This window comes from Rhizophagus irregularis, chromosome 7 (genome assembly GCF_026210795.1).
Source record: "Rhizophagus irregularis chromosome 7, complete sequence".
NCBI classification, from domain to species: Eukaryota; Fungi; Glomeromycota; class Glomeromycetes; order Glomerales; family Glomeraceae; genus Rhizophagus; species Rhizophagus irregularis.
The window spans coordinates 920,129-947,174 of NC_089435.1; the positions used below are offsets into that span (position 1 = coordinate 920,129).

The following is a 27,046-nucleotide window of genomic DNA, read 5'->3' on the forward strand; positions in this document are numbered from 1 at the left end:
GTCGATATCTTGGCCGTCTTCTTAAAAATGATAATGCAACAACTTCAGCTTTAATGACAACAAAGCTGAATAATTTGTATCCAGATCTTAATGTATCAACCTGAACTGTACAACGTACTCTTAAAAATAAACTTAATTATATTGTTTGTAGACCATGGTCTGTTCCTCTTCTTAAAGAAAGTCATGTTGAAGCTCATCTTCAATGGGCCTTAAATCACATCCAAGATGACTGGACTCACACAATTTTTTCGGATGAAAGTACATTTCAGACGTTTCATAATACTCAAATTGTACGTTACAAGGCTGGAAACCCACATCCAGTACATCCTATGGTAAAACATCCATATAAGGTTCATGTTTGGGGTGCATTTTGCCGCCAAGGGCCAATTGGAGTTGCATTATTTACAGAAAACATGAATTCTGCTAAATACCGTGAAATCCTTCAATCTCAACTACTTCCTAATGCTTATCATGCTGGTTATGGATGGAATTTTCAGCAGGACAATGCGCCAATGCATACCGCGAAGCTTACTCATCAATTTTTTGTGATTAATAATGTTCCGGTTATTGATTGGCCTGCAAACTCACCTGACTTGAACCCCATCGAAAATTTATGGGCGATTCTTAAAGAAAATGTAGAAAGAAGGGTTAATAATTGGGTTATGAAAAAAAAATCACTTGGTGCTAATGATTTTCAAGGCATAATTCAGCAAGAATGGGATAATATTGATAAAAATCTCTTCTTTAGTTTAGCAGATAGCATGTCAGATCGGATTAACATGGTCATAGAAAATAATGGTTATACGATAAATTACTAACTTTTAAAGTATGTTTATCTGCACATCTTAAGCTATTTCGTCTCCCATCATTCCTTTTCGTCTCCCATCACTCCTCTTCGTCTTCCATCACTTCTCTTCGTCTCCAATTACTCCTCTTCGTCTCCCATCACTCCTTTTCATTTCCCATCACTCCTCTTCGTCTCTTACCATTTCTCTTTGTCTTACATTACTTCTCTTCGTTCCCAATCATTCCTCTTCGTCTCCCATCACTTCTTTTCGTCTCCCATTACTCCTCTTCGTCTCTAATCACTCCTTTTCATCTTTCCATCACCCCTTTTCGTCTCCCATCACCCCTCTTCCCATCACCCCCTTTTCATCTCTCATCACCCCTCTTCGTCTTCCCATCACTTCTTTTCGTCTATCATCACTCTTTTTCATCATCTATCATGTCCTATTTTTCCTTTTTGTTTCCTATCACTTCTCATTACTCTTTTTTACTCCCTTTCTTCTTCTATTATTTTCCATTACTCCATTGTTATTTCATTTTTTTATTAGCATCTTTCTCCTTGATCATTGTAATTTACTTATCTTTTTTATTTATTGTTATTGTTTTTTTATTTGTATCACTTCATTAAAAATAATACAGTGATTTTTTACTTTAAAATCAAAAATGTGGGACTTAAATTTTAATATTTGCAAATAAAATTTCATTAAATAAGATTATTTTGAATAAATATATTTGCAAAAAAAATTTTTAAAAATATCTTTGCAATAAAATTTTAAGTTTAATGGATCAAAAATTAGCCAAGAAAAAAATCAGCCATCAGTCGATTAATAAATTTACTTTATATATTGTACATCATGTGACATATTGAAAAAAACCCCAGATGATCCGTGCCTTATATAAGGGAGTAACGTAAATTGACCTAAAATAGTAATTTTACGTTACTTATTTAGCCAATTTCTGTTACTTACTTGCTATAGTGCTTTGATCCGTGCATGGATAAAACCGCGGTATCTGGATATCCAGAAAAAAAATAGCTATCCAGATACCACGGTTTTTATCTGGATAAATATCTGGATAGAAAATATCCGGTTTGACCGTTATCCAGATATAAAAAATTTTTTTTGTCATTTAAATTACTTATTTATTGACATTATTATCTATTAAATTACCATTTATTAAAATCATAATCTATCTTACTAAAATTACTAGTAGAACATTCGATGGTCAGTATAATTCAGGCCATTTATAATGCCAGCCCAAATTTTGCGAAATTGCTTGATATTTGTCAAGAGGCAGCAGTTTTCGGACCAGCTAAACAAAATTTGGGATTTTTGTAATTTTGGCCGCAATTATATGTTTGGCCCAAATTACTGTCGATACATTATTTAAAAAAAAAGATTTTTTTTTTCTAATAGATAGGTTGAATTGATTAATTTTAAGTACAAAATAGTAAAAGTATAATAAAAATAATTAGATCATGCCTAATCTTCTATTATTTTACGATTTTACTGTATTTTTTATATTTGTGATAATGTATTTATTGCAAAATTTTACATTTTTCAAATTTTCAAAAAATTGTCATAATTCAGGCAAAATTCGTAGTGCTGGCCAAAATTAAAATTTATTTTATTTAAAATTAATAAAATATCACTAATTTAGTTAAAAATATTAAGTCAAAATTTAATTAAGTTAATGCAACTGATATTATTTGTTAAGATCGATTAATGAAAAATAATTTTATATATAATCTTATCCGGGTTTCGGTTTCTATCTGGATATATCCAGATTTATATCAGAACTGGATAATCCGGATAAAAACCGGATAATTTTTTTAATTTATCCGGATAATGGTTTCTACCTGGATCAAAGCACTAACTTGCTACCTACTGATTTTATAGTTAGGTTATTAGCTTGCTTTACTCTGTTACGGATTTATAATTACATAGATTTGACAAATAAATTCATACAAACCTATATGTTTGCTGATCAAATAAATGGCCTTAACTTTTAAGTTTAAATCAGGCACTAAATCATGCGGTACACAATTCAAAAATTATTTATACAGGCTAATCTAAACGTTAGAAGATCAACATGAATTTTTTTATTATATAGATATAGATGATCATCATTTCGATAATTTTTTATTTTTATTTTTTAGTTCTAAAAAAAATATTATTATAAGGATTATTTTCAAAAAAAAAAATTATAATTAATGTTATTATACCTATAGTCGAATTATAATAATTTTATTTGTAAGTAATTTTTTTCTATAGTTAGGGGATGACCAGAAATTAAGGGGGAGGCACATCTGAAATCTGTGCCAGGTTATGCCAAGTTTGGTGACAAATAACAGGTGACAAATAAGTTTTGGACCACAAAAAAAATCCATCCCTCAGATGCAAATGTATCGTTCTTATACGATCAGCTGCTATGTTTTTATACAACGTATATGTCACATAATATAGGTTGTATAAGATAGTATGTCATACATGTATAAGAATGACACATTTGCCCCTCAGATAAATATTTGGAACTCGGGCTTGCACATGATCATGTGATGCTAAATGACGCTAAACATCACCCCTTACTCTAAAGCTAATATATTCGGCATAGCCTGGCAAAGATTTCAGACCAGCCATGATGTTATACATCTTCTATTTTTAGACACTTGTAGTTAATATAATTCTATCCAGAATTATGTTTTAATTTTACATTTCCTAAAAATGAAAATAAGGAATTTGACAAGTCGATCTATATGAAGTATCACGTGATAGACTCTACCCTTAAATTTCGTCATTTCTGGCCATCCCCTTACAAAAATTATTTTTACTTCATTGTAAATCATTTATATAATCAGTTTTTTTGTTGTCATTATTTTTTTATGTGAATTTTAATTAAGTTTTTTTTTATTAATTATTAGTAAAATCTTATAAGATGCTTTTATTAATTTTTATTAGGTCTTTGATCACGTAACAGATCTAATATTTTTGATTGGACATATGATCATGTCATCATTTTCAGTATAGGTTCATTTCCTCAGTTCTTTCAGTCTCAAGATATTTTTCTTTTCTTTTATTTTTATTTATAACTTACATTCTGCTTACACTTTGTTTCTTATTAACTCTATTTCATTATTTTTAGGTCCTAATAGTCCTTCTGGTTCTGAGTCGATGATTCCTTTCATTATACCATATCTCTAATAAATATAATCTATTACTGCTGTAATAATTTACGCAGAAGTTTTGGTTGTTTAATGGCTGAAAAGAAAAAAAAATAATTTTTACTTTTGTAAAAATAAAACACAGAAGCCAAGATATAATGGAATTTAGGAAAGTTTTTACGTAAATCCGAACTGATCGGAGGAACTTGGATTTAAATCCGAAGATTCAAAAATTAGATAATCTCGGTAAATAAAAACTTAATTATATGCAAATATTTATCGATTTATTTAATTCAAGTATATTCAAAATATCAATATGAATTATAAAATCATCATATTTAAATAACATTATTATATAATCTTACTTATTATAATTTTTACCATTAAAATATTTTTAAAATAAATACGAATTCAGAATTTTATAAATTAAGAAATTATTCATGATTGTTTAACCTTACCAATAATCTAAACATAACTAGCAAGTTATGAAAAATAAAATTCAATATATATATAAGTATTTTTTAAACGCATACTTTTTTCAAATAACAAAAATAACTCTGCTTTCTTAATTTCTAGCTACTAAAATTTCTAAAAAAAATTACTAAAGCTTAGTCGTTCAACAAAAATTTATATTTAATTTAAAAGTTTATATTAATATGTGTATAACTTTGGGAACCATATGAAGTATAGCTGGTCTACATGATCCAAAATCTTTAATATTAAATCGTTTTCCATTTTAATATTAGCCATATAATACATTTCTATCATTACGAGTTATTTATTCATTTAAAATTTATATCCATTTTAATATATCACAAGCAAATAATTCTCGTCATGATGGATACCTAGCATTGCTATTGGTTACTTATACTTTATAGTACCTAATATAGAATATTAAAAAAGTATTACCGTATTATTACTTTTGGAATTATAATAGTAAAGAACTGAAGATATAAAAATTAGTTTTAAAGCTAAAATAATCAATATAAATGATTTAAATAAGGTATATTAATAATTAAATACAATATCATCATTAATATTAGCGAATATTAATTAATAGATAGAGTTTATGGTTTACCAGTATATTCAATCTATTTATTTCATGTAATTGCATAATTTTGTAACTAAAAATTAAAATTAATATAAAATAACTAGAAGAATGTAAAAAATCTTGAGAACTAGAATTTCTCCTTACAATAAAGATTTATTGCTTAATAGATGACATTAAAAATGGAAATTATTGCAAACCAGTATCAAAGAATTTTGAAACCATTCATCCATATTATCCATATTATGAAAGAGTAATGTATGACTTGAATCATAGATTGATTTGATCACTGGTTGTAAATTTAATTATTTCACCTGGTCTTTGTTGTAAATAATTTGTTATGTTTGAAATGTTTGGCTATAAAGAGCAAAAATTGAAACATTAAATAGCCAGCCAAATTTTAATTGCTTATTAAAGAAAAAAAATTTGTTTAAGAGTTTGAAATTTTAAAATATTAATATTTAAAATTTAAATATTCTATAAAAAAAGAAAGAAAATTTTATTGGCTTGATTTAGAATCATGTGATCGGTTGTTTTCTGACCGATTTTAAATTTTTGTAAAACCTTTGTCAATAGCAAAACAATTAACATTTCATTATTAGTATCTTTAATTTTTAAATTAAATTACCTCAATTGTATTGAATCAGAAACTTCTAAATCAAGTCATAAACTTTTCGAGAGAGGAAACTGTTATTAAGTCCAAAATCTCTTTATTGTTGTACATACATCATCACGTGCCGAACGACTGGACATCAGGTTCTTCTTAAACTTTGGACTATCAAGAAATTCTGTTGATTATTATTTTCTGGCTATTTATTTTTCTATGCATTATGAACTTGTTTACGATATCAAATAACTACCGAACTATGACGTCCAGGAAATTTTCTTTATCTCACTTCCTAATATTCCTTTTATCTTTCTATGTACTAGTGTTAAGGGCTTTCAGGTAATACTCCAAAAAAAATTTTTTTTTTATATTATGTGTATTTGTGAACATGACAGGATTTTTAATTTATAATAATCATTTATTATATATATATATTGTCAAATTCTTAAAAAATTACTATTGAATGTAACTATCACATTTTCAATTATATTAGTATAATGACTTTCTATATATACTGTATTTAATAGTTTTATTGAGTATATTCAATTTATACTCATTTGTCTACCAAATTTTATTAGATAAAGATGCTTTTCTTATAATCTTAAAAATTTTTTTCCAAAAATTAATCTTTACTTTTTTACATTAACATCTTTTTATTATGGTCAACGCAGTGAATATTATAGAATTATAGAAACTATTATATATATTTCAAATTAATAGATAGCAGATTGGACTGATTGGATTTTATAATCAATCAAAAAATTTTGGAAAACTCAAAGTAATACTTTAAAGTGCTAATAAAAGATGGGTTGAAGAGATAAATATTTGAAAACGTTATTAAAAAAAATTGTATGATGCGTTAATATATATTGTTGTTGAAAGAAATTTCCACGTTTAATCAAACATACAAGGGTTCTAACAGAAATCTTGCTGTCATATCTGATCCTAGGGAGGCATGATCTGAATGTTTGCTTCTATTTTTTCATCAATATTGTGAATTACGTGACCTGTAATATCGTAATATTGTTTCATTTTGCGTGTGGTAATATGGAGAGTTTCTCCAAGCTTTGAGAGCATCATTATGTGTCACCCAAGAAAGACGTCAAGAAATCAATCATTTTTAGTCTTGGGAAATTTTTTCGTATAATTGGAAGGCGGTCAGTAGCCCTATAAAAAATATGCATACGGTTTTTACACTGTATACATGTATCTTTGATACGGTTCGTATTTTTATATACTGTATAACAGTATAATGTATACTGTTCGCAAAATGTGTTTAGCAAAAAATACAATAAAGTATACGGTAAACATACTGTGTGATACGGTATCTAAATTCATACGTTTGAAACGTATACTATTTCTACTGTATATCAGTATTTTGTATACTGTTCGCAAAAAATATTATAAATGAAGGATACGGTATATTTAATCCATACGTATATAATGTATTATTCTAAAGACTGTGTATACTATATTAAATTCATACGTTTATAACGTATTTTCTATAGTTGTACTGGATATTGTATTTGTTTTTATTGTTTTTATTAACTTTACAACTTTATACTAGATACGGCGTTGTCAACCCTACATACGGTAGACCCCATGCTCAACTTAAAAGAATACACTCCAGTAGGTTAGATGTCAGTTATAAAGTCACACTACGAAAATACCATACAGAAAAAATGAAGGTTATGGAAAATCCTGCTAATATTGCTTACGATCACTCAGTGACACTCACCAAAATGGGTATATTATAAAGAATATTCCAAATTGCGATTTGATATCGAACGAACGCCAAATCAAGTGAAACGATAGAATAGACTATCGCATAGTATTTTAAATCAGGAAGATTTTTCGAATCAACTTAAACCCTTCTTGTTACATGGACGCCAATATAAAAATGGTAAAAAATTCAATTCCATAATATTTAAACAGATACAATACGTCACCGAAAAATATTTTCTCGAAAAAACACGCTCGGAAGGCATGAATATGATCTTTCATCATATACCACATCGCATTCATTAATAAAAATTCGGGACAATTTCCTTAATAAATTTTTTTTAAAGTACAAACCCTGATCAGTAAAATTTTCTTATTACTGCTTATTTTTAACGTCCAATTTAAATTACGATCATCAATAAAAATTCGCGTGAAATTTTCTTAATAGTATTTAATCTTTAAAGCGCAAAATACTGCTTAATTTTAATGTTCAAAGTCCGATCTACATCTACTGCTTAATTTAAGAAAAATTCGCGAAAATTTTCCTTAATACCGCTTATTTTTTAAGGTTCAACCGATCTACTGCTTAATTTAAGAAAATTCGCGAGTATTTTCCTTAATATCGTTGAATTTTTATTTTAAGTTCAAACTATAAGAAATCTGTATATGGAAATGATACGTTTTATATATATTTGATATACGTTTTTATAAATTCCGTATTAAATTCCGTATACGGTAAAAAAAAAAAAATAAAAATAAATTCCGTATACGGTAAACTAAAAATCACGATTTCTAGAAAAATTCTCGCGAATTTTTCTTGATACTGCTTATTTTAAAGTTTAAAGACCGATTAGCAAACTGAAATCACGATTTCAAGAAAAATTCTCACGAATTTTTCTTGATACCGCTTATTTTTAAAGTTTAAATAAATTGAAATCACGATTTTTTAAGAAAAATTCTCGCAAATTTTTCTTGATGCTGCTTATTTTAAAGTTTAAAGACCGATTAGCAAACTGAAATCACGATTTCAAGAAAAATTCTCGCGAATTTTTCTTGATACCGCTTATTTTTAAAGTTTAAATAAATTGAAATCACGATTTTTTAAGAAAAATTCTCGTGAATTTTTCTTGATGCTGCTTATTTTAAAGTTTAAAGACCGATTAGCAAACTGAAATCACGATTTCAAGAAAAATTCTCGCGAATTTTTCTTGATACCGCTTATTTTTAAAGTTTAAATAAATTGAAATCACGATTTTTTAAGAAAAATTCTTGCGAATTTTTCTTGATGCTGCTTATTTTAAAGTTTAAAGACCGATTAGTAAACTAAAATCACGATCACTAAGAAAAATTCGCGAGAATTTCTTATTTATGTAAATTCAAAGAAAAAAAAATTTAAGCAAATATTTCTTATTTATTAGAGAATTAATAATATGAATTTTCAAGGTAAAGATTTTTATTACCAATTTTCATATTTATCTATTATATAATAATATTTTTTTTTTTCAAGGAGTACTTCAAAAAATCTGACATTTCTATCAATACCAATTACTTCCACATATTGTAAAGAACCAAAACTATCAAAAAATTTTAAATTCACACTACTATTTTTCTCTAATTTTTTGATTTTTCGAATATATGCAAACATTCGCTCTTGATTTTGAAATTCATGAACCATAAAATATTCAATTTGTCCAAAAATTTCTTTTTCTCTCAAATTTAGAGAAGCACGGTAATTTCTTTCTTGTAAGTCAACAGTTAAATTAATCTATATAATAAAATTATCTTATTAATATTTTGAATTTTGAATATATAATGAAACAATAATAATAATTAATATATTTATTTCTTACAGCGACGCAAAAATCATTTCGACTACTATCATTTTCTTTTTTCCACCACTTAGATGATATAATGTTACCATCCTTTGTACGAAGTTTTCCATACTTAGCATAGTTTTCTTTAATGTTCTATATAAAAAAAATTATATATTATTTTTTTTAAAAAAGAATATTCTTATACATATTATTATGTGAGTTATAATATAAAATCACCGTAATTTCGCTAGTATTCTTTTGAAATATAGCTGCATAACATTGCTTTAACTTTATGACTTCATTTTTTGTTAATACACAATTAACAAATGGTGAATAAAATTCGTATTCGTGAACATATAATTCATTAGAATATACTCTATGCACCAGCCATGTTTTTTTTTCTTTTTCTTTAAAATTGGAAAAAACTTTTTCATTATATATTGGTAAAAGTTGCAGATACTTAAATCTTTCTTGCATCAACACATTATTAAACAAATTCACATATGGTAGTTTTCGAGAGCTAACAAGTGGAATTAACATTCCACAAAACCTCTCCATCGGAAACTGCCAAAATCCACGACAAGGGCCAAAGTCTTCAATCAAATCTATTACATGTAATAAATAATGAAAAGAAATTAAAAATGCCGGTAATCTTTCTCCTCCAATGCCATATAAACTATTGCACAAAAAAAATTCACGCGATCAATAAAAATATCGTTTTAAGAAAAAGGCATATATAAATTTCATAAGAAAATTACTTTGCATAATGATTGTAAAATTCTATTAATAAATTTCGAATTAAATCTAGCTCTTCAAATTCTATTAGAGGTTGAATGCATAACTTGACAGCTTCAACAAATCTTGACCATCCTAAGAGGTTACTATTATTTTAAGTTAAATAATGTTATCAGCAGACTTTTTATTATTTTATCTGCCAACAATTTGATTTTTTTTATTACCTTTGCGGCAATCGCCCTTTTAGTAATGGTAAAGAGAATAAAATGATCCAATTAGCCCACTCTACAGCTTTAAACCCAGCTGAATGTTTAACGATATTGCGTGGAGGACGTCCAATATCAGGTGGCATATGAGATCTACTTCGTTCCATGATTTCACCAATTTCAACCCATGTTTTAGAACTTATTGTATATTCATTTGAGTTCCATTCATTATTTTTTGGATAGAATTTTCCTATCCAATGTCGAAACATATGGGGTGCAACATTTTCGAAAAAAAGGTGCATTATACACAGGTCGAAAAGTGAAAAATCAGGCACCAATCGGTCACCAATCAGGTAGCTGATTGGTGACTGATTGGTGCCTGATTGGCATTTTCGCCAAATACCGTCACCAATCAGGCAGTTTACTAACTTTTGATCCAGTGATCAGAAAAGAATGAAATATAGCTCATTGGAATCGTCTCAACAAGACGAATCTAATGGTAGTAAAATTGCATTTCTAGGATTAATACTTGATGAGAAATTAAGTAAAATATAAAAATAAAAATGTATCATTTATATTTTATTTAATTTTTTATTAACTTTTAATCCTAGAGATGCGATTTTACTACTATTAGATTCGTCTTGTTGAGACGATTCCAATGAGCTATATTTCATTCTTTTCTGATCACTGGATCAAAAGTTAGTAAACTGCCTGATTGGTGACGGTATTTGGCGAAAATGCCAATCAGGCACCAATCGGTCACCAATCAGGTACCTGATTGGTGACCGATTGGTGACTGATTGATGCCTGATTTTTCACTTTTTGACCTGTGATATCTACTGGAAATGAACGTGGAAAATTTATAGAAGATAACTCAAATAAAATACTCTTTCCTTTAATTCCTAATTTTTTTTATTAAACAAAAAATTTTTAAAATTGAGAAAATATATTAATATTAATTACTAAGAATTTATTTTTATTTTAAAATATTGGACCAACCGCAGTCACGTATATAAGTTTCTCTACGATCTCCCTCCAGACGTTCTATTTGATTTGTGCTATTCAGTATTTCATCATGTGTTCGAATTGGTAATCGTTTAGGATTAATATTTTGTTACAATGGATAATACACATGTCTATTCGTTTCATTTAAAGTCCCTCGAAGATTACAAAATCTGCAACCTGAGTATGAATTATGTCCTGTTAAACATAGAACCTTTAAAAGGGCAGGGATATCGCCGGTCCAAGCCAGAATGTTAGCACGTAGAGTAAACTGTTCCTCTTTGTTACCATCGTAACAAGAGATTCCATCTGTAAATATTAAAAATATTATTAATAAATATTACATTTATTACGTACCATTTATTTAAAATATACCTTGTAAGAATTTCATTTCTTGAATTAATGGATAGAGAAATGAATTAAAATCTTGAGGTTGTTTTGGCCCCGGGATTATTAAAGTTACCATTAAATTTTCTTTCTTTACTCTTAATTCTTGAGGTAAATTATTATTTAGAAACAGGAACACCCAACAATCATCGGTCTTTTGACGAAATATTTGGTAGCCGTCGCAAGAAGCAGTAAATGCGATGTCTCTTGGATCGGGAAAATATTCGTCATTTAATAATTCTTGATAAATCTGTCTATCAAAGATGTCACCTATGTTATTATGAGCAAATTCTCCTTTATTACAAGTATAATTGTGCCTATATAATAGTTCTTTAGATCTTTCAGGGTTTTTAAATTGAAGCTTTAAACGCTCAATTATAGAAGTAAAAGGTAGATTTTTTCTCGCTTTACCATTACTATAATATCGATCCTCCTTACAAAATTTACATTTTGTTTCATTTTCTAAAACTCCTACGAATGCACAACATGAATTAACGCACATATCGTATATTTTTGGTTCAATTCCTACTATTGAACCAAGCTTTCTTTTTACTTTATTAAAACTTATTTTATTTCTATTGAAGGCTTTATATATATTATTAAATGCTGCTTCAGAAAAATTAAAATTCGATTTCACATATAAAAGCCTTAATCCTTCGAACAATTCATTAGAAAAAGTCGTATTATCTAAAAAAAGTTGGTAAATTACTAATTTAAAATATTATTATAATTATTTCGAAATTCATCTTCTTTATCATCAGAGGTATCAAACTCTAATTCACTTTGAGAATCATAATGGTTTAAGTCATCGCTTTCATGATAGTAATCATCAATTTCCTCATCCTCATCTTGAAAACTGGAGAGAATTTCCATAGAAGCCTCATCATTATGTAAGGTAGTAAGATTTTCTTCCTCTATAAGAATTTCTTCATTGTCAGATATTTCCGATATTTCCATAGGAGATGAGCGTTCTTCATATGAGTTTTCTTCTTCATTTTCTTCATTTTCTTCAAAATAATTTTCTTCAGAATGAAGACTTTGGTATGCATTTTCTAGTTCTTGCTCCTCTTGTTCTTTTTTCATATGACGAATTACTGTTGTTCTATGAATTTCTTTTCCAATACCATTTGTTAAAGCTTTACAATGAGTACATGTACACAAAGGCATACTAATTAATAAAATATATATGTATTTTGGTCTTTTAATAAAAAAGTTTTGTTGGTACTATTTTCTTCGAATTTCAATCTATATATAATCAAATAAAACTAGTCCAAATGTCAGACAAATTTTTTTAGTTATATAGTTTTTTTAGTTATATAGATTTATCAAAAAATTTATTATTGATTTAATACAAAATATCTATATAATTATAAACAACCTCACAAAAAAAATTCGTTAATATCAAAAAAAATTTTCACAAATTTATTAGTCGGAAATAATATTGAAAAAATCAATCTCATAAAAAAAATTCTCATTAAATCGAAAAAAAAATCTCAATAAACAGAAAAAGTTCTCACTAAATCAAAAATTCTCACTAAAAAAAAAATTTTTACACGAATTTATTAGTCAGAACAATATCATTGACTAAAAAAAATCTCACAAAAAGCCATAGGACATAGTTCTATAGTCTTAACCCAAACCAAAAAAAAGAATAAACTATCCCTATAAAAAATTTTTATCCGAATATTTCCATTATTTTTCCGTGTCTTCCGTAAAAATTCTGTGAAAATGATACATTCACGGATATCTGTGTTAGCGAGATGAAAATTTCCATGATTTAAGGCTATAAATTCCATTAAAATGATGCATTCACGGAAAAAAATATGGAAAGATAAAACACAGATCAGATTTTTTACAGGGTATATTTTTTGGGTTAAAAAAAAAATCCAAAATTTTGATAAATTCCGATTAAAAAAAAAACCCCTAAAAAAAAATCCAATAAGAATAAAAAAATTTTGGTTAAGTTAACCAAAAGAAACAATAATGATAAAAAGAGGGATAAAAAATTAATAAAAAAAAGACTAAAAAGGTAGTTTCAGTTTTTTAGTAAAAATTATTATTATAGAAATGGTTCGTGGTAACTAAAAGAGTGGAAATGACCGCAAATAAATGCATAAGAGAAATTATACTTTTTTTTTGTTAGTATTAAAATCCAGTTAAAATTTTAATTAATTATAAATGTATTAGTTTAAAGATTGGCTATCGTAGTTAGTTAATTATGATATGATAATTACGAAATAGATTGAACGCAAGAATATCACACTTTTCAATGTTACACAATTCAAATTATTTATACCGGGTAATCTAAATATGACAAAATTTTTTTAATTAGATAGATGATGGGCTGAGATCTGGATTTCTTAGCTTTAACATTCGAAAAACAATATCTGAAGGTACTATATGTATCATCGAAAAGAAGAAATCTGTAATCTAATAAGGATGTTTAATTAAAATTAAGCCATGTTTATTAAAAGCTTTGACCGTTAAAAAGCCTTGATCATTAAAAAGCTTTGATTATTAAAAGCCTTGATCATTAAATTAAATAATTTGATTAAATTTTTTATTATTGTTAATTAATTAATCCGTTATTATTTTAAAATATTAAAACAAATATTTTTAGTTTACATCCGGATATGTACAGCATAAAATATACAATAAATAATAATAAACAATTTTTTTATAAAATCTAATCAAATGAACTGGTGGCGTCAAAAGATTTGAATTTAATTGATTCATAAAAGATGGCTGAGATCCCGTTCACAACCTCAATCGTATAATAATAAATCGACCAAATTCTTAACAGTATTACGCTTTGCTATTTATAATAAGTTTAAATCATGAGCTGATGTAAAAAAGGAATGAGGTTAAATATCACATGCACTATATTTAGTTTTTTACGGTCTTTAAACTTTAAAAATAAGCGGTATCAAGAAAAATTTGCGAGAATTTTTCTTAAAAAATCGTGATTTCAATTTATTTAAACTTTAAAAATAAGCGGTATCAAGAAAAATTCGCGAGAATTTTTCTTGAAATCGTGATTTCAGTTTGCTAATCGGTCTTTAAACTTTAAAATAAGCAGCATCAAGAAAAATTCACGAGAATTTTTCTTAAAAAATCGTGATTTCAATTTATTTAAACTTTAAAAATAAGCGGTATCAAGAAAAATTCGTGAGAATTTTTCTTAAATTCGTTACTAATCGGTCTTTAAACTTTAAAAATAAGCAGTATCAAGAAAAATTCGCGAGAATTTTCCTTGATACTGCTTAATTTTTAAATTAAAACCTTAATTAATACTAAATTAGCTAAAGCAGTATCACAGAATTATATAAATTTATATAAACCAATCTATCTAATCTCATTAAAGAAGCCCCATGTAAAAAAAAATGTTGATCCGTGTTTTATCGTTTCATGTTATCACAGAATTTTTATGGAATTACGGAGGAATAATGGAAATATTCAGATAAAAATTTTTTTATGATGGGCTTAATCAGTTTCCCGTTTTTTCTAGTAATTATACGAATTAGTTGGCTTTGTGCCACTCTGACATATTAAAAAAAAATAATTGATCATCTGTATATTTAAATACCAGTTTTCATCCAGTTTTTCACCCGATTTTAGTCTCACACTATTTTGAAAATAGTGATATAGGGTCAGATCATATTATAAATAAATATTTTTTTTCGCTCTTTTTTTTAATTCAAGCAATCATTTAGTATTGAATTCTATTTAATTTTTATTTTATATTAGATCATTATTTCATATATTATGTATTTTAAAAAAAAAATTTTTCCATTCATCTAAATCATTATTTAGTTCTTCTTTATCTATTATATAGTAAGTTTAATTAATTTTAATAAATCCTACACAATGGTCAATAGCACATACATCAATAAACTCATGAGATTCATTTCCCAAAAATGATAAAAGTCTTATATTATCTTCTTTAACTAATGGATAATTAGATATATGCATAAGCCAAAAATACATACATTTTTATCAAACTATTTACAGTACATACCATCAAATAATTAATTCTTGTTCAATCATAATTTCTTCTAATTCATTTTGAAGAGAATGACTACATAAAAATTAATAATATCCATAAATACTAACATTTGATCATAAATATTGTGTTACTGATTTCTTAGATAGCCTATGCTATATTACGCAATTAATTTTCCTATATGACTTTATTTGATTTATGTGCTACTGATTTCTTAGATAGGCTATGCTATATTACGCAATTTTACGCAATTTATTTGATTTATGGCTTGTGATTTTTAAATTTCAGACTGTTTATGGTCGATATTATGCAAATCGTATGATGATTTTAACATGGTGTCCAGTAAATTAACTTTTGTTTTACCTTATTTAATATTAAAAATTACTATGTGAATGAGAAATTAATAAAGTAAAACAAATGTAGACTTAAATAACTTAAATATCAATTTATTGGGTAATTTTGGTATTACAAACCATTTTTAAGCAATGAAGATTATTAAATATTTAGCATTTAACGTAAGAAATGCAGTAAAAAATTTTTTCCTATTAGAATGGTAGTTTTACAGTCAAAAATAAACATCTAAATACCAGAACAAGTAAAAAGCCTCAAGATAAGCTGGTCGATTTCTAATTAAGTATTAAAAAAACTACTACCAAAAAGCTTAAATACCAGAATGAGTAAAAAGCCTTAAGATAAGCAGATCAACTTCTATTTAAGTATTAGAACCAAGTAAATTTTCACACATTATTTAAATACGCAAATTTTTTTTTTTAAATACTTTTTTTCGCGCAAAATTTTTTTTAAATACTTTTTTTCGCGCAAAATTTTTTTTTTAAATACTTTTTTTCGCGCAAAATTTTTTTTTTTAAATACTTTTTTTCACGCAAATTTTTTTTACTCACACTAAGTACTCTTTTATTCACCAAGCTTTTTTACAAAAATGACTGAAGATAACGAAAGTTTTTCAGTCATAGAAAATAATGTTACTACAAAAGATATACTCAATAATATCGATAAAAGCTTTGGAGTCATCACTAATCTATCAAATTTTTTAGTTGAATTAACACGCACTCAAAATGACACGATAAATGAATTAACTCGTAATCAGAATAAAACAATACATGAGTTATTATGCATGGTAAAAACGTTAATATCATCATCATCACCACCGACATCATTTACGTCATCGTCACCACCACCTTCAATATTATCATCATCATTATCATCGTTGCCCCCATCATCATCTCCACCATCTTCATCTCCATCATCGTCATCATCATCTCCGCCTCTGCCATCATCATCCCCACCACCAGTACAACTTTATTCGGCGAAAGATATAAAAATTTGTCTGACAACCAACTGGATTTTACCAGTGGAATTTTATAGAGACCCCTGCCATATTTGCCTATATTACGGACATGGATTCAGAAATTGTCCGAATATAATTTTTACAGCACAAGAACTTCAGAATATTTGTATAAAGTGTTGGGGACCAATCCATGGAACATCGACAAATTGTACTAATGATCAGGTCACACCTCTGTTTAAAGAAGATTATATACAATCAACACAATTAATTCAAAAATTTTTTTTATATACAACCAACACAATTAATTCAAAAATTTTTTTTTAGGTAAGATTTTTAGATTTATACTTTTTGATTTTAATAATATATTAATATATTTTTTTATTACCAGTGGAATATTATAAAGACCCCTGCCATATTCGCCTATATTATGAACATGGCTTTATAAATTGTCCAAGTATAATTTTTACAGTACAAGAACTTCAGAATATTTGTATAAAGTGTTGGGGACCAATCCATGGAACATCGGGAAATTGTACTAATGATCGGGTCACACCTCTGTTTAAAGAAGGTTATATACAACCAACACAATTAATTCAAAATTTTTTTTTTAGGTAAGATTTTTAGATTTATACTTTTTGATTTTAATAATATATTAATATATTTTTTTATTAATAAATAATAATTAAATTGCCGATATTTTTTGGTCATTAAAGGTAATTAATGATTATATATATATCTTTCAATTTATTTTATTATTAATATTTTTATTAACTTTTCTTTTTATTTAAATTAAAGGTCGTAATGAAAATTTTTTTTTTAACATACATGGTTAAAGATTTTATAATTTTTTTGTTTTTTTCATATAACTGAAGTTTTACCTAGTAGGTTTGCTAGGTAGCATAACTAGGTAAAACTTTAGAATTTTTGAAGTTTTATTTTTTTGTTTTTTTTTCATGTAACTGAAGTTTTACCTAGTAGGTTAAGCTAGGTAGCATAACTAGGTAAAACTTTAGAATTTTTGAAGTTTTATTTTTTGGTTTTTTTTCATATAACTGAAGTTTTACCTAGTAGGTTGGTTAGCTAGGTAGCATAACTAGGTAAAACTTTAGAATTTTTGAAAAGTTTTAAGGTTGCCGGGTGGCATAATAAACTTTTCTTCTAATAAATAATAAAAAAAATTAAATAAATTTTTCATAAAAATTTTTAATAATTGCAATCTTAATTTATTAATGTGGATTTTTATCAAACATCTTAGTAATACTTAAATATGCAATCATGTATATATTATAGGTATAATTAAAGTACTATGATTTCATATAAAATGGACTTAGTGTCTTAATTTACGTTAAATAATCAACCAGAAAACATTGATAAAAGTTTTTTGCATACCAATGAAATACTGTAGTTCGGTAAATTTACTACCATACTTGTAAATTCCATATTTATATTAAAGAAAAAAGAAAATAAATGATAGCAAAATATTTGCGAGATTAATAGATCTAAATCACGATTGTTAAAGAACAATTCGCAAGAATTTTTCTTGATACTGCTTAATTTTTGTGATACTGCTTAATTTTTAAAGTTTAAATGTGATACCGCTTATTTTAATTTCGATTAATAAATTACACGTTATTAAGAAAAATTCGCAAGAATTTTTCTTAATGCTGCTTAATTTTTAAAGTTTAAAAATGTGATACCGCTTATTTTAATTTCGATTAATAAATTAAAGTCACGTTCTTAAGAAAAATTCGCAAAAATTTTCTTAATACTGCTTAATTTTTAAAGTTTAATTATGTGATACCGCTTATTTTAATTTCGATTAATAAATTAAAGTCACGTTCTTAAGAAAAATTCGCAAGAATTTTTCTTAATACTGCTTAATTTTTGTGATACCGTGCTTAATTCCCTGATTAATAAAATTGAAATCACGTTTTTAAGAAAAATTCGTGAGAATTTTCCTTGATACTGCTTAATTCTAATTCAGCTAATTTAGTATTAAGGTTTTAATTTAAAAATTACGCAGTATCTAATTAAATCGTTCAGTTACACTAAATTTTTTTTTTTTTTTGCGAACAAAAAAAAAAAATTTTAAATTCAAAAAAAAACGAGTTTTTTTTAGTATGTTTTAGTCGTTATCAAGAAAAATTCGCGAGAATTTTCCTTGATACTGCTTAATTCTAATTCAGCTAATTTAGTATTAAGGTTCTATCAAAGAATTTCTCGCGAATTTTTCTTGATGATCGTGATTTTTAATTTATAAATCAGACTTTTGAACTTTAAAATTAAGCAAGTATGAAGGAAATTTCTTGCAAATTTTCGTTATAAATCAGACTTCTGATGGATCTTTTATATGATCACGTGAAATTATCTATACAGTTTACAGTAGGGATCGGCATCGCGCATGAATAGAAACTGCGCCCGACCTGCTAGATCATATGGAGATGATGTAATTTTTATTTGTGAAACTAAGGATATTGTTTGTTGTTTGAATCGTTACCAATTACGTTTAAAGATAACTCTATACTTATAAAAGATGATCGTGAAATCATATGAAATAAAATTTGTATATAAGGGGAATTTTCTTGATATTCTCATGGGTAGTGGGATCACTGCATCCAAGTTTGATTCAAGTTTTAATAAGAGGAAAAAAAAAATTTTTCCTCTGCCATTTAATTAAAAAGATGAGTAAAAAAGACTATCAATATGAGTATATTAAAAGGCAAAACCGTCAGTTTGTGCTGTGATATTCACAAAATAAATATTACATATATGAGAGTATTATTGACCATAATTAGATAATTAAATTGGTAATTTAAATTTATTTTAATAAATAAAACACCCCTTTGATTTTTTAGATCAATTCGAGACAATTAATTTTTTTCTCTAAATTTTTAGATCGATTCAACACCCTTATTGACCATAATTAGATTGTAATTAAATTTATTTTAATAAATAAAACACCCCCTTGATTTTTTAGATCAATTCGAGTTTATTAAATAGACACCCTTTACAATTAATTTTTTCTCTGGATTTTTAAATCGATTCAACACCCTTATAATTAATTTTTTCTGATTTTTATCGATTTAACATCTTTAACATTAATTTTCTTCCTTCAATTTTTTCCTCAAAAATCACCCTTATAATTAATTTTTTCTTTAATTTTTTATCGATTTAACATCTTTAACACTAATTTTCTTCCTTCAATTTTTTCCTCAAACTTCCTTCATTTTTCCTTCAATTTTTTCCTCAAACTTCCTTCAATTTTTTCTTCTTCCTTCAATTTTTTCCTCAAAAATCTCAAAAATGGATTCAATCGACAAAGAAAGTAAATTAAAAGAAATTAGTATGTAATGAATGAGATATATAAATTTATGTTTTTTATTTATGTATTATAAGTTTTTTTTTATTTACTTAATAATTTTTCCAAAAGAACAAAATTTAATAAGGTTCGCCTCAAAGACATTTAAAGAGATGAAAGAATTAGAAATTAGATCTCTTAATATTTCTAATTCAAACGCTATATTAGAAAATAATGATATTGGGATATTCCAAATTCATTTTGGAGAAAACGATTTTAATGAAATTGATGAAGAAGAAGTTGATTCAAAAAAACAGTCAATTACAATAAAAAATAAAAAAGTTAATAATTTTTTTATACTTTTAATTCATTAAGATTCTATTCATTTTGACAATATATTAATTATGCATTGTTATGCGCAGAAACCGTTTTTATCATCTCCGGCTATTATAATGGCAAGGAATCTACGAGAATTATTACTAAATATCGATAAACTCCCAGATCAACAATCTTTTACGATGAACCCGACAAAATTCACAATAATTGAATCATATGTACAATTTTTGTTGAACAAATTAAAAAGTTCTTCAACAAAAGAAGCTTTTGTTGAAGAACTTAGATGTAATAATGACAATTTCTTAGAAATCGGTCTACCTCCTAATAATGAAAATTTAAAAGATAATTTTGAGATTACCTCGGAGGTAAATTTGTTAAAAATGGAGGAATCTTCCTTCGAACGAAGTAAGGAAGAAATAATAAGAGCGCTGGTCGCTCAATTAATATCAATTTATGATAATGTTCTTCAGGAATATATCGAAGCAAAGATTAATAGACGAAATGGATTTCGTAATTATTTGAATTTTTTAAAGATTTATAAAAAAATCGAAATATTTTGTAACATATACAAAATCAGATTGAAAGGTCAAACAATAAAAAATCAAACAAATACCAAAATTGTCGATTATAGCGAACAAAAAATTAAATTAACAACTCTCACCATCACTCTCAGAGCAGCAAAAAGAATTGATAGGCTATTAAGTCTTTCCAATAAAAATTTTCTCATTGTTGACATATTTCCTAATTTAGATGTAGCTTTTTTTAAATCGTCATCAATTAATGTCTCTGCATATGAATGTTGGCTGAAGATCATAGAAACGGGGGAAATAATTTCAGAGGAGCAAGGATACGAAATCTATTAACAAAAAAAGAAGGAGGAGAATTCATTAAGAGAAAATATTCTTAAACAAGTGTATGAATTGGCGGGATATGAATCGGCAGAATATGAATCGGCGGAATATTATTACATTGATGAAGAATCACCAAGATACTATCCTGATAACGACAATCCTGATAACGAAGAATCACCAAGATATTATGCCGATAACGAAGAATCTATTCTTCCTATGGATGAATCTTAACTCTTTCCTCCGCTTCCTTTCTCTCTTCTTCTCTCCCTTCTTCATTATTTTCCTCCTTTCCTCCTTCCCTTCTTCTCTCTTCTTCGCTCGTATCCTCCCTCTCTTCTTTTTCTCCTTTTTCACTCTTTTCTTCCCTTCTTTCCTTCTTCTCTCCTTCTTCGTTCTTTTCCTCCCTTCCCTTTCCTTCCTCCTTCCTTTTCCTCTTTCATTTCCCTTCCTTTCCCTTCCTCCTTCCTTTTCCTCTTTAATTTTACCAGTAGAATCCATTATTTTTTTGATTTTTTGTTCCTCGGCACTTGGTACTGATTTCGTCCGTTTCTTTGGCTCTCTTTTGACGCTTTCTTTCACGTTCATGTTTAAGTCATTGTTTGGGTGTTTTCTTCTTTTGTTATTTCATTTCTCGGGTTAGTACTTTGATATCCATTTTATTATAATTTTTAAATGTAAAAGTTTATGCGAAGCGCATGGGAATTTTATATCTGATTTTTTTATCTTAATTTTTATAGTCGTCATCTTTACTTTAAAGTACAAAATTAGAAATACAATCGCCACTGGTTACAAACCTGGATATACCGAAAACTCGTTATATCGAACCAAATAGTGCAGAACTATTTATCCAAAACTCGTGTTTGTTTGATCAAATATATTATATACTGAATGATCACGTGAATTAAAATTGGATAATCTTTTTCTTTATCGGAATACAAAATTTAAAAAAAAACCCGATATTAACACAATATATCAACAAATTATGAAAAATGTCAACTACAAAAACCTTCCCGTTCATTATTTTTGGAATAAGAAGGCGTGAATGCAAGTTAGTATTTTAATGAAATTCTTCTTGAACTTAATCTCTTGAACTTAATGCATGAAATTCTTCTAATATATATTTATTTCTTTTATTTCTTAGTTTTGATGGAAAAATTGATGACCTTGATATGTTAATTTCTAGCTGATATTAACGCGTATGGATATGTTCATATTGAGGATGAAATGCTAGAGGGTGGACTTACTGATGAAGAAATTGTTGATAGGGTATGAATACAAAAATGAAATAACTTATTTATACCAGAAAAAGTTACTTTGGCAGTAGTTAAAAGATTTATAAACGAATCTATAAGATTTTTATACGCAGAAGTGGGTAAAGAATTAAATAATATAATATAATAATAAAGATAATTCATAATTTACCTTAATTATTTTTAATCATGTGATTTGATTTTATTGGTAGAATTTATATACCGCGTTATATCCAGTAACGACCGCAATCTCAATTTTATTAATCGAAAAAAATAAGTAGTACCAAGAAAATTCTCAGAAAATTTTCTTGATGATCGCAATTAATTGGATTTAAATTTAAAAATTGTCAATCGTAATTTCAATTTCAATTTCAATTTATTTATTAATCAGCCTTTGAAAAATAAGGCCCATCAATTTCTAAAAATAGCTAAACGCGAATTTAATTTTAATGATTATTCTGTTATATTAACAAAATTGATCAATTTGCGCTTTTTTCTAACAATAATAGTTAGATAATATAAAATAGATAGTCATAACGCTATTATGTAATAATAAAAGAGTGATTTCTAATTAAACTCAATTCCAATTGTTTGTTTGTAAATTCTAATCGTTTGATTGTGACGTAAATCATGATCATCTTCCGATTTCTGAAACTATTTTTCACAAATATATACTGTATTGATATTGATGGACTGAAATTTAAAATGCCCCATGATTTTTTAGAAAACAACTTATTAGCATAGCGGCCAATCACAAAGATAGCACTGAAAATATAAGATCAGCTGATACTAACAACTGTGATCTGTATATGGTGATTAAGACCGATTAGAATCACGATTGTTAAGAAAAATTCTTGGGAATTTTTCTTGATACTGCTTATTTTAAAGTTTAAAGACCGATTAGCAAACTGAAATCACGATTTCAAGAAAAATTCTCGCGAATTTTTCTTGATACCGCTTATTTTTAAAGTTTAAATAAATTGAAATCACGATTTTTTAAGAAAAATTCTCGCGAATTTTTCTTGATGCTGCTTATTTTAAAGTTTAAAGACCGATTAGCAAACTGAAATCACGATTTCAAGAAAAATTCTCGCGAATTTTTCTTGATACCGCTTATTTTTAAAGTTTAAATAAATTGAAATCACGATTTTTTAAGAAAAATTCTCGCGAATTTTTCTTGATGCTGCTTATTTTAAAGTTTAAAGACCGATTAGCAAACTGAAATCACGATTTTAAGAAAAATTCTCACGAATTTTTCTTGATACAGACTGATTAGTAAATTGAAATCACGATTTTTAAATATGATTGTCTATATTTGACTAACTTTAATAATGATTGATCATTTTGTTAGAATTGTTAATTTTAGATACATAGTATGATATTATCGATACTTTTGCAATTGTAACGGATTTTGAAATCTATTATAAAATAGTTTTTTTTAGTTAAATAAATCATTTCGACTTTTTAGTAACTTTAGATAGTATAGAGTTATATTTGTGATCGAATTTTCTTTGTTAACGGTACACGTTTCTCTAGAGTCATACCATAGATAGTATGATAGAGTCATATTTGTGATCGAATTTTCTTTGTTAACGGTACGCGTTTCTCTAGAATCACGATTGTTCACAATTTAGTTACCCTAGATAGTATAGAGTCATATTTGTGATCGAATTTTCTTTGTTAACGGTACGCGTTTCTCTGAGTCACGATTGTTCATAAATAAATGTGATTGAATTTTCTGTTAATGGTACGTGTTTCTCCATCATTCATACATTTTGCATTTATCATTTACGTATTCTTTCTTATTTTTACGTGTTCTCATTCATATTCGTATGTTTACGTCAAAAAAATGAATCAACAAGAAGAAATTTCCTTAATCAAAAAACAAAATGAACTTATCTTGAAAAGATTAAAGTATAATAGATTTTTTATAAGAATAAATTTAAATGAATATTATTACTAATGAGTTATTTTTTAAAGTTCTTTAGATGATGGTACTTTTGCTGCGTTGTCCACAAATATTCGCAGACCTTCTACGTCATCCACAACCTCCCCCATTAACGTGTCATCTTTATCAGCTCGTGAAAATATTCGCAGACCTTCTACATCATCCACAACCTTCCCCGTTGACGTGTCATCTTTATTAGCTCGTGGAAATTCTCGCAGACCCTCTACGTCGTCCACAACCTCTCCTGTTGATGTGTCATCTTTATCAGCTCGTGGAAATATTCGCAGACCCTCTACGTCGTCCACAACCTTCCCCGTTGACGTAAGTTATTAATATAAGTCTAATCATACTTTTTAAAAAAAATTCAATTTTGTAAAAAAACTAAAAAAACTAATAATGTATGATATGTATGATTAAAAGACACACAATAAAAGTTTTGTTGCAAAACCAAAAAAAAAATACATATCTAAGTTAGATATGATAAGTACGTTAGATATAACGAATGAAATGTATACGTTGTGTATGGTACGTATATACATTAAATAATAATTGAATTTTCATACAAACAAGGCTTTTTGTAATAAATTAATAATCAATAAAACTAGTCGTCAATGAGAATATGTGCAGATTATCATCTTGATTATAATTTGTCATATAAAGACATACACAAAAACATTTTATTTAAAATAATCAAAAAGGTATTTATTTTTATTTACTTTAATCAATATGTTTATAGAATAAATATATAATATTTATAGAATAATTTTATAATTATTTTTTTTTAGTTTAAAATAAAAACTAAGGATCTTAACATTTCACTTGGATACAATGATTGGTTTGCATACGAGCTATTAAAAAAACACGTTCAGCACGTTCGTAAGTATTTCTTTTTTTATTAATATAATACAAATTAAATATGATTTTTTAAAAAATCAAAAAATATAATTTATATTTATATAATCAAAGGCGACCACAAAGCAAAAACAATAAATGGATATTTCACGAAAAGAACCTGAAGCAGAGGTGAGGAGAGGCCAGTGGAAAAAAACGTAGAAGAAAGCGGTGGTGATGAAGAAGAGAGAGAAAGTGAAGGTGAAGAAGCAGCAGCAGAAATTGAAATTCGGGATTACTCCGATTCCGATATAGACGAAGATTTAGAATGTCAACTCTTAAATTTATTTCGTAAAAGATATAAAAAAACAGGCGGAACAGATAGTAGTAAGGATGAAGAATTAGAACGCAATCTTATACGTGAAATAAGAAGTAAGTACGAGCGTAAAAAGAGGGAGAGGCAACTATAACAACAAAAAATACTACTACAACAACAACAACGAAAACAGCAGCAGGAAGAAAAAGAAAAAGAAGTTGAAGAAAAAGAGAAAGAAATTGAAGAAAAAGAGAAAGAAATAGAAGAAAAAGAGAAAGAAATAGAAGAAAAAGAGAAAGAAATAGAAGAAAAAGAGAAAGAAATAGAAGAAAAAAAAATGAAACAGCCACAAGTAATAATTTTTTTGTATATTAATTAATTAATTTAAGTATTAAAAATAACTTATTTTTATCATTTTTTCTTAAGGAGGTGGACGTACCTTACGCAAAAGGACAGTGACGGCCAATAAGGCCAATAAAAAAGCGAGGGCCAATAAAAAAAGATAATGAAAAAAATAAAAGGTAAATAATATTACGCAAAAGGACAGTGACGGCCAATAAAAAAGATAATGAAAAAATAAAAAATAAAAAGTAAATAGTTAAATATGTTTGTAATAAACAACTCATTTTTATAAAAAAAATTATTAATGAACTGAAATAAATAATAACAGTAATTTTTATATTTAATTGGCTTTTGAACCTTAAGAAAATTTGCGAGAATTTTTCTTATCGGGATTTCAATTTACTTAAACTTTAAAATGAGAAGTATCAAGAAAAATTCGTGAGAATTTTTCTTGAAATTGGGATTTTAGTTCGCGAATTTTTCTTGATACTGCTCATTTTAGTTTACTAACCGGTCTTTAAACTTTAAAAATAAGCGGTATCAAGAAAAATTTGTGAGAATTTTTCTTGAAATCGTGATTTCAGTTTGCTAATCGGTCTTTAAACTTTAAAATAAGCAGTATCAAGAAAAATTCGCGAGAATTTTTCTTAAAAAATCGTGATTTCAATTTATTTAAACTTTAAAAATAAGCGGTATCAAGAAAAATTCGCAAGAATTTTTCTTGAAATCGTGATTTCAGTTTACTAATCGGTCTTTAAACTTTAAAATAAGCAGCATCAAGAAAAATTCGCGAGAATTTTTCTTAAAAAATCGTAATTTCAATTTATTTAAAATTTAAAAATAAGCAGTATCAAGAAAAATTCGCAAGAATTTTTCTTGAAATCGTGATTTTAATTTATTTATTAGTCAGTCTTTTAAACTTTAAAATAAGCAATATCAAGAAAAATTCGCGAGAATTTTTCTTGAAATCGTGATTTCAATTTATTGGTTGGTATCTCTAATAGTCTCCGGATTCTTGTTTTTTCGTTATTAATTTCTTTTTTTTATATGTGGAGCTCGACTATTTTCAGATTTTAACAATCGAACTATCAATCT

The 27,046-nt window shown here is 26.8% G+C and overlaps 5 protein-coding genes across 5 annotated transcripts; 3 read left to right on the forward strand and 2 right to left on the reverse strand.

The window, feature by feature from the left end:
- Nucleotides 1-8,779: 8,779 nt before the first annotated feature.
- On the reverse strand, nt 8,780-10,347 carry OCT59_027029 (uncharacterized protein; the record flags this gene model as incomplete). The annotated part of the gene is made up of 5 exons (XM_066136661.1): nt 8,780-9,088; nt 9,174-9,290; nt 9,375-9,813; nt 9,896-10,018; nt 10,097-10,347. 5 exons carry the CDS (start codon nt 10,345-10,347, stop codon nt 8,780-8,782), a joined length of 1,239 nt encoding a protein of 412 aa, XP_065993129.1.
- A 1,828-nt stretch (nt 10,348-12,175) lies between these two features.
- On the reverse strand, nt 12,176-12,634 carry OCT59_027030 (uncharacterized protein; the record flags this gene model as incomplete). The annotated part of the gene is made up of 1 exon (XM_066136663.1): nt 12,176-12,634. One exon carries the CDS (start codon nt 12,632-12,634, stop codon nt 12,176-12,178), a length of 459 nt encoding a protein of 152 aa, XP_065993130.1.
- A 3,776-nt stretch (nt 12,635-16,410) lies between these two features.
- Nucleotides 16,411-17,103, forward strand: OCT59_027031 (uncharacterized protein; the record flags this gene model as incomplete). The annotated part of the gene is made up of 1 exon (XM_066136664.1): nt 16,411-17,103. The coding sequence occupies one exon, from the start codon at nt 16,411-16,413 to the stop codon at nt 17,101-17,103; it is 693 nt and encodes a 230-aa protein (XP_065993131.1).
- Nucleotides 17,104-20,082: 2,979 nt separating this feature from the next.
- Nucleotides 20,083-21,495, forward strand: OCT59_027032 (uncharacterized protein; the record flags this gene model as incomplete). The annotated part of the gene is made up of 4 exons (XM_066136665.1): nt 20,083-20,122; nt 20,210-20,418; nt 20,500-21,211; nt 21,326-21,495. The coding sequence occupies 4 exons, from the start codon at nt 20,083-20,085 to the stop codon at nt 21,493-21,495; spliced, it is 1,131 nt and encodes a 376-aa protein (XP_065993132.1).
- A 2,868-nt stretch (nt 21,496-24,363) lies between these two features.
- Nucleotides 24,364-26,068, forward strand: OCT59_027033 (uncharacterized protein; the record flags this gene model as incomplete). Its single annotated transcript, XM_066136666.1, has 7 exons — nt 24,364-24,428; nt 24,495-24,783; nt 24,883-24,987; nt 25,248-25,338; nt 25,516-25,725; nt 25,813-25,961; nt 26,036-26,068. The coding sequence occupies 7 exons, from the start codon at nt 24,364-24,366 to the stop codon at nt 26,066-26,068; spliced, it is 942 nt and encodes a 313-aa protein (XP_065993133.1).
- Nucleotides 26,069-27,046: the final 978 nt, after the last annotated feature.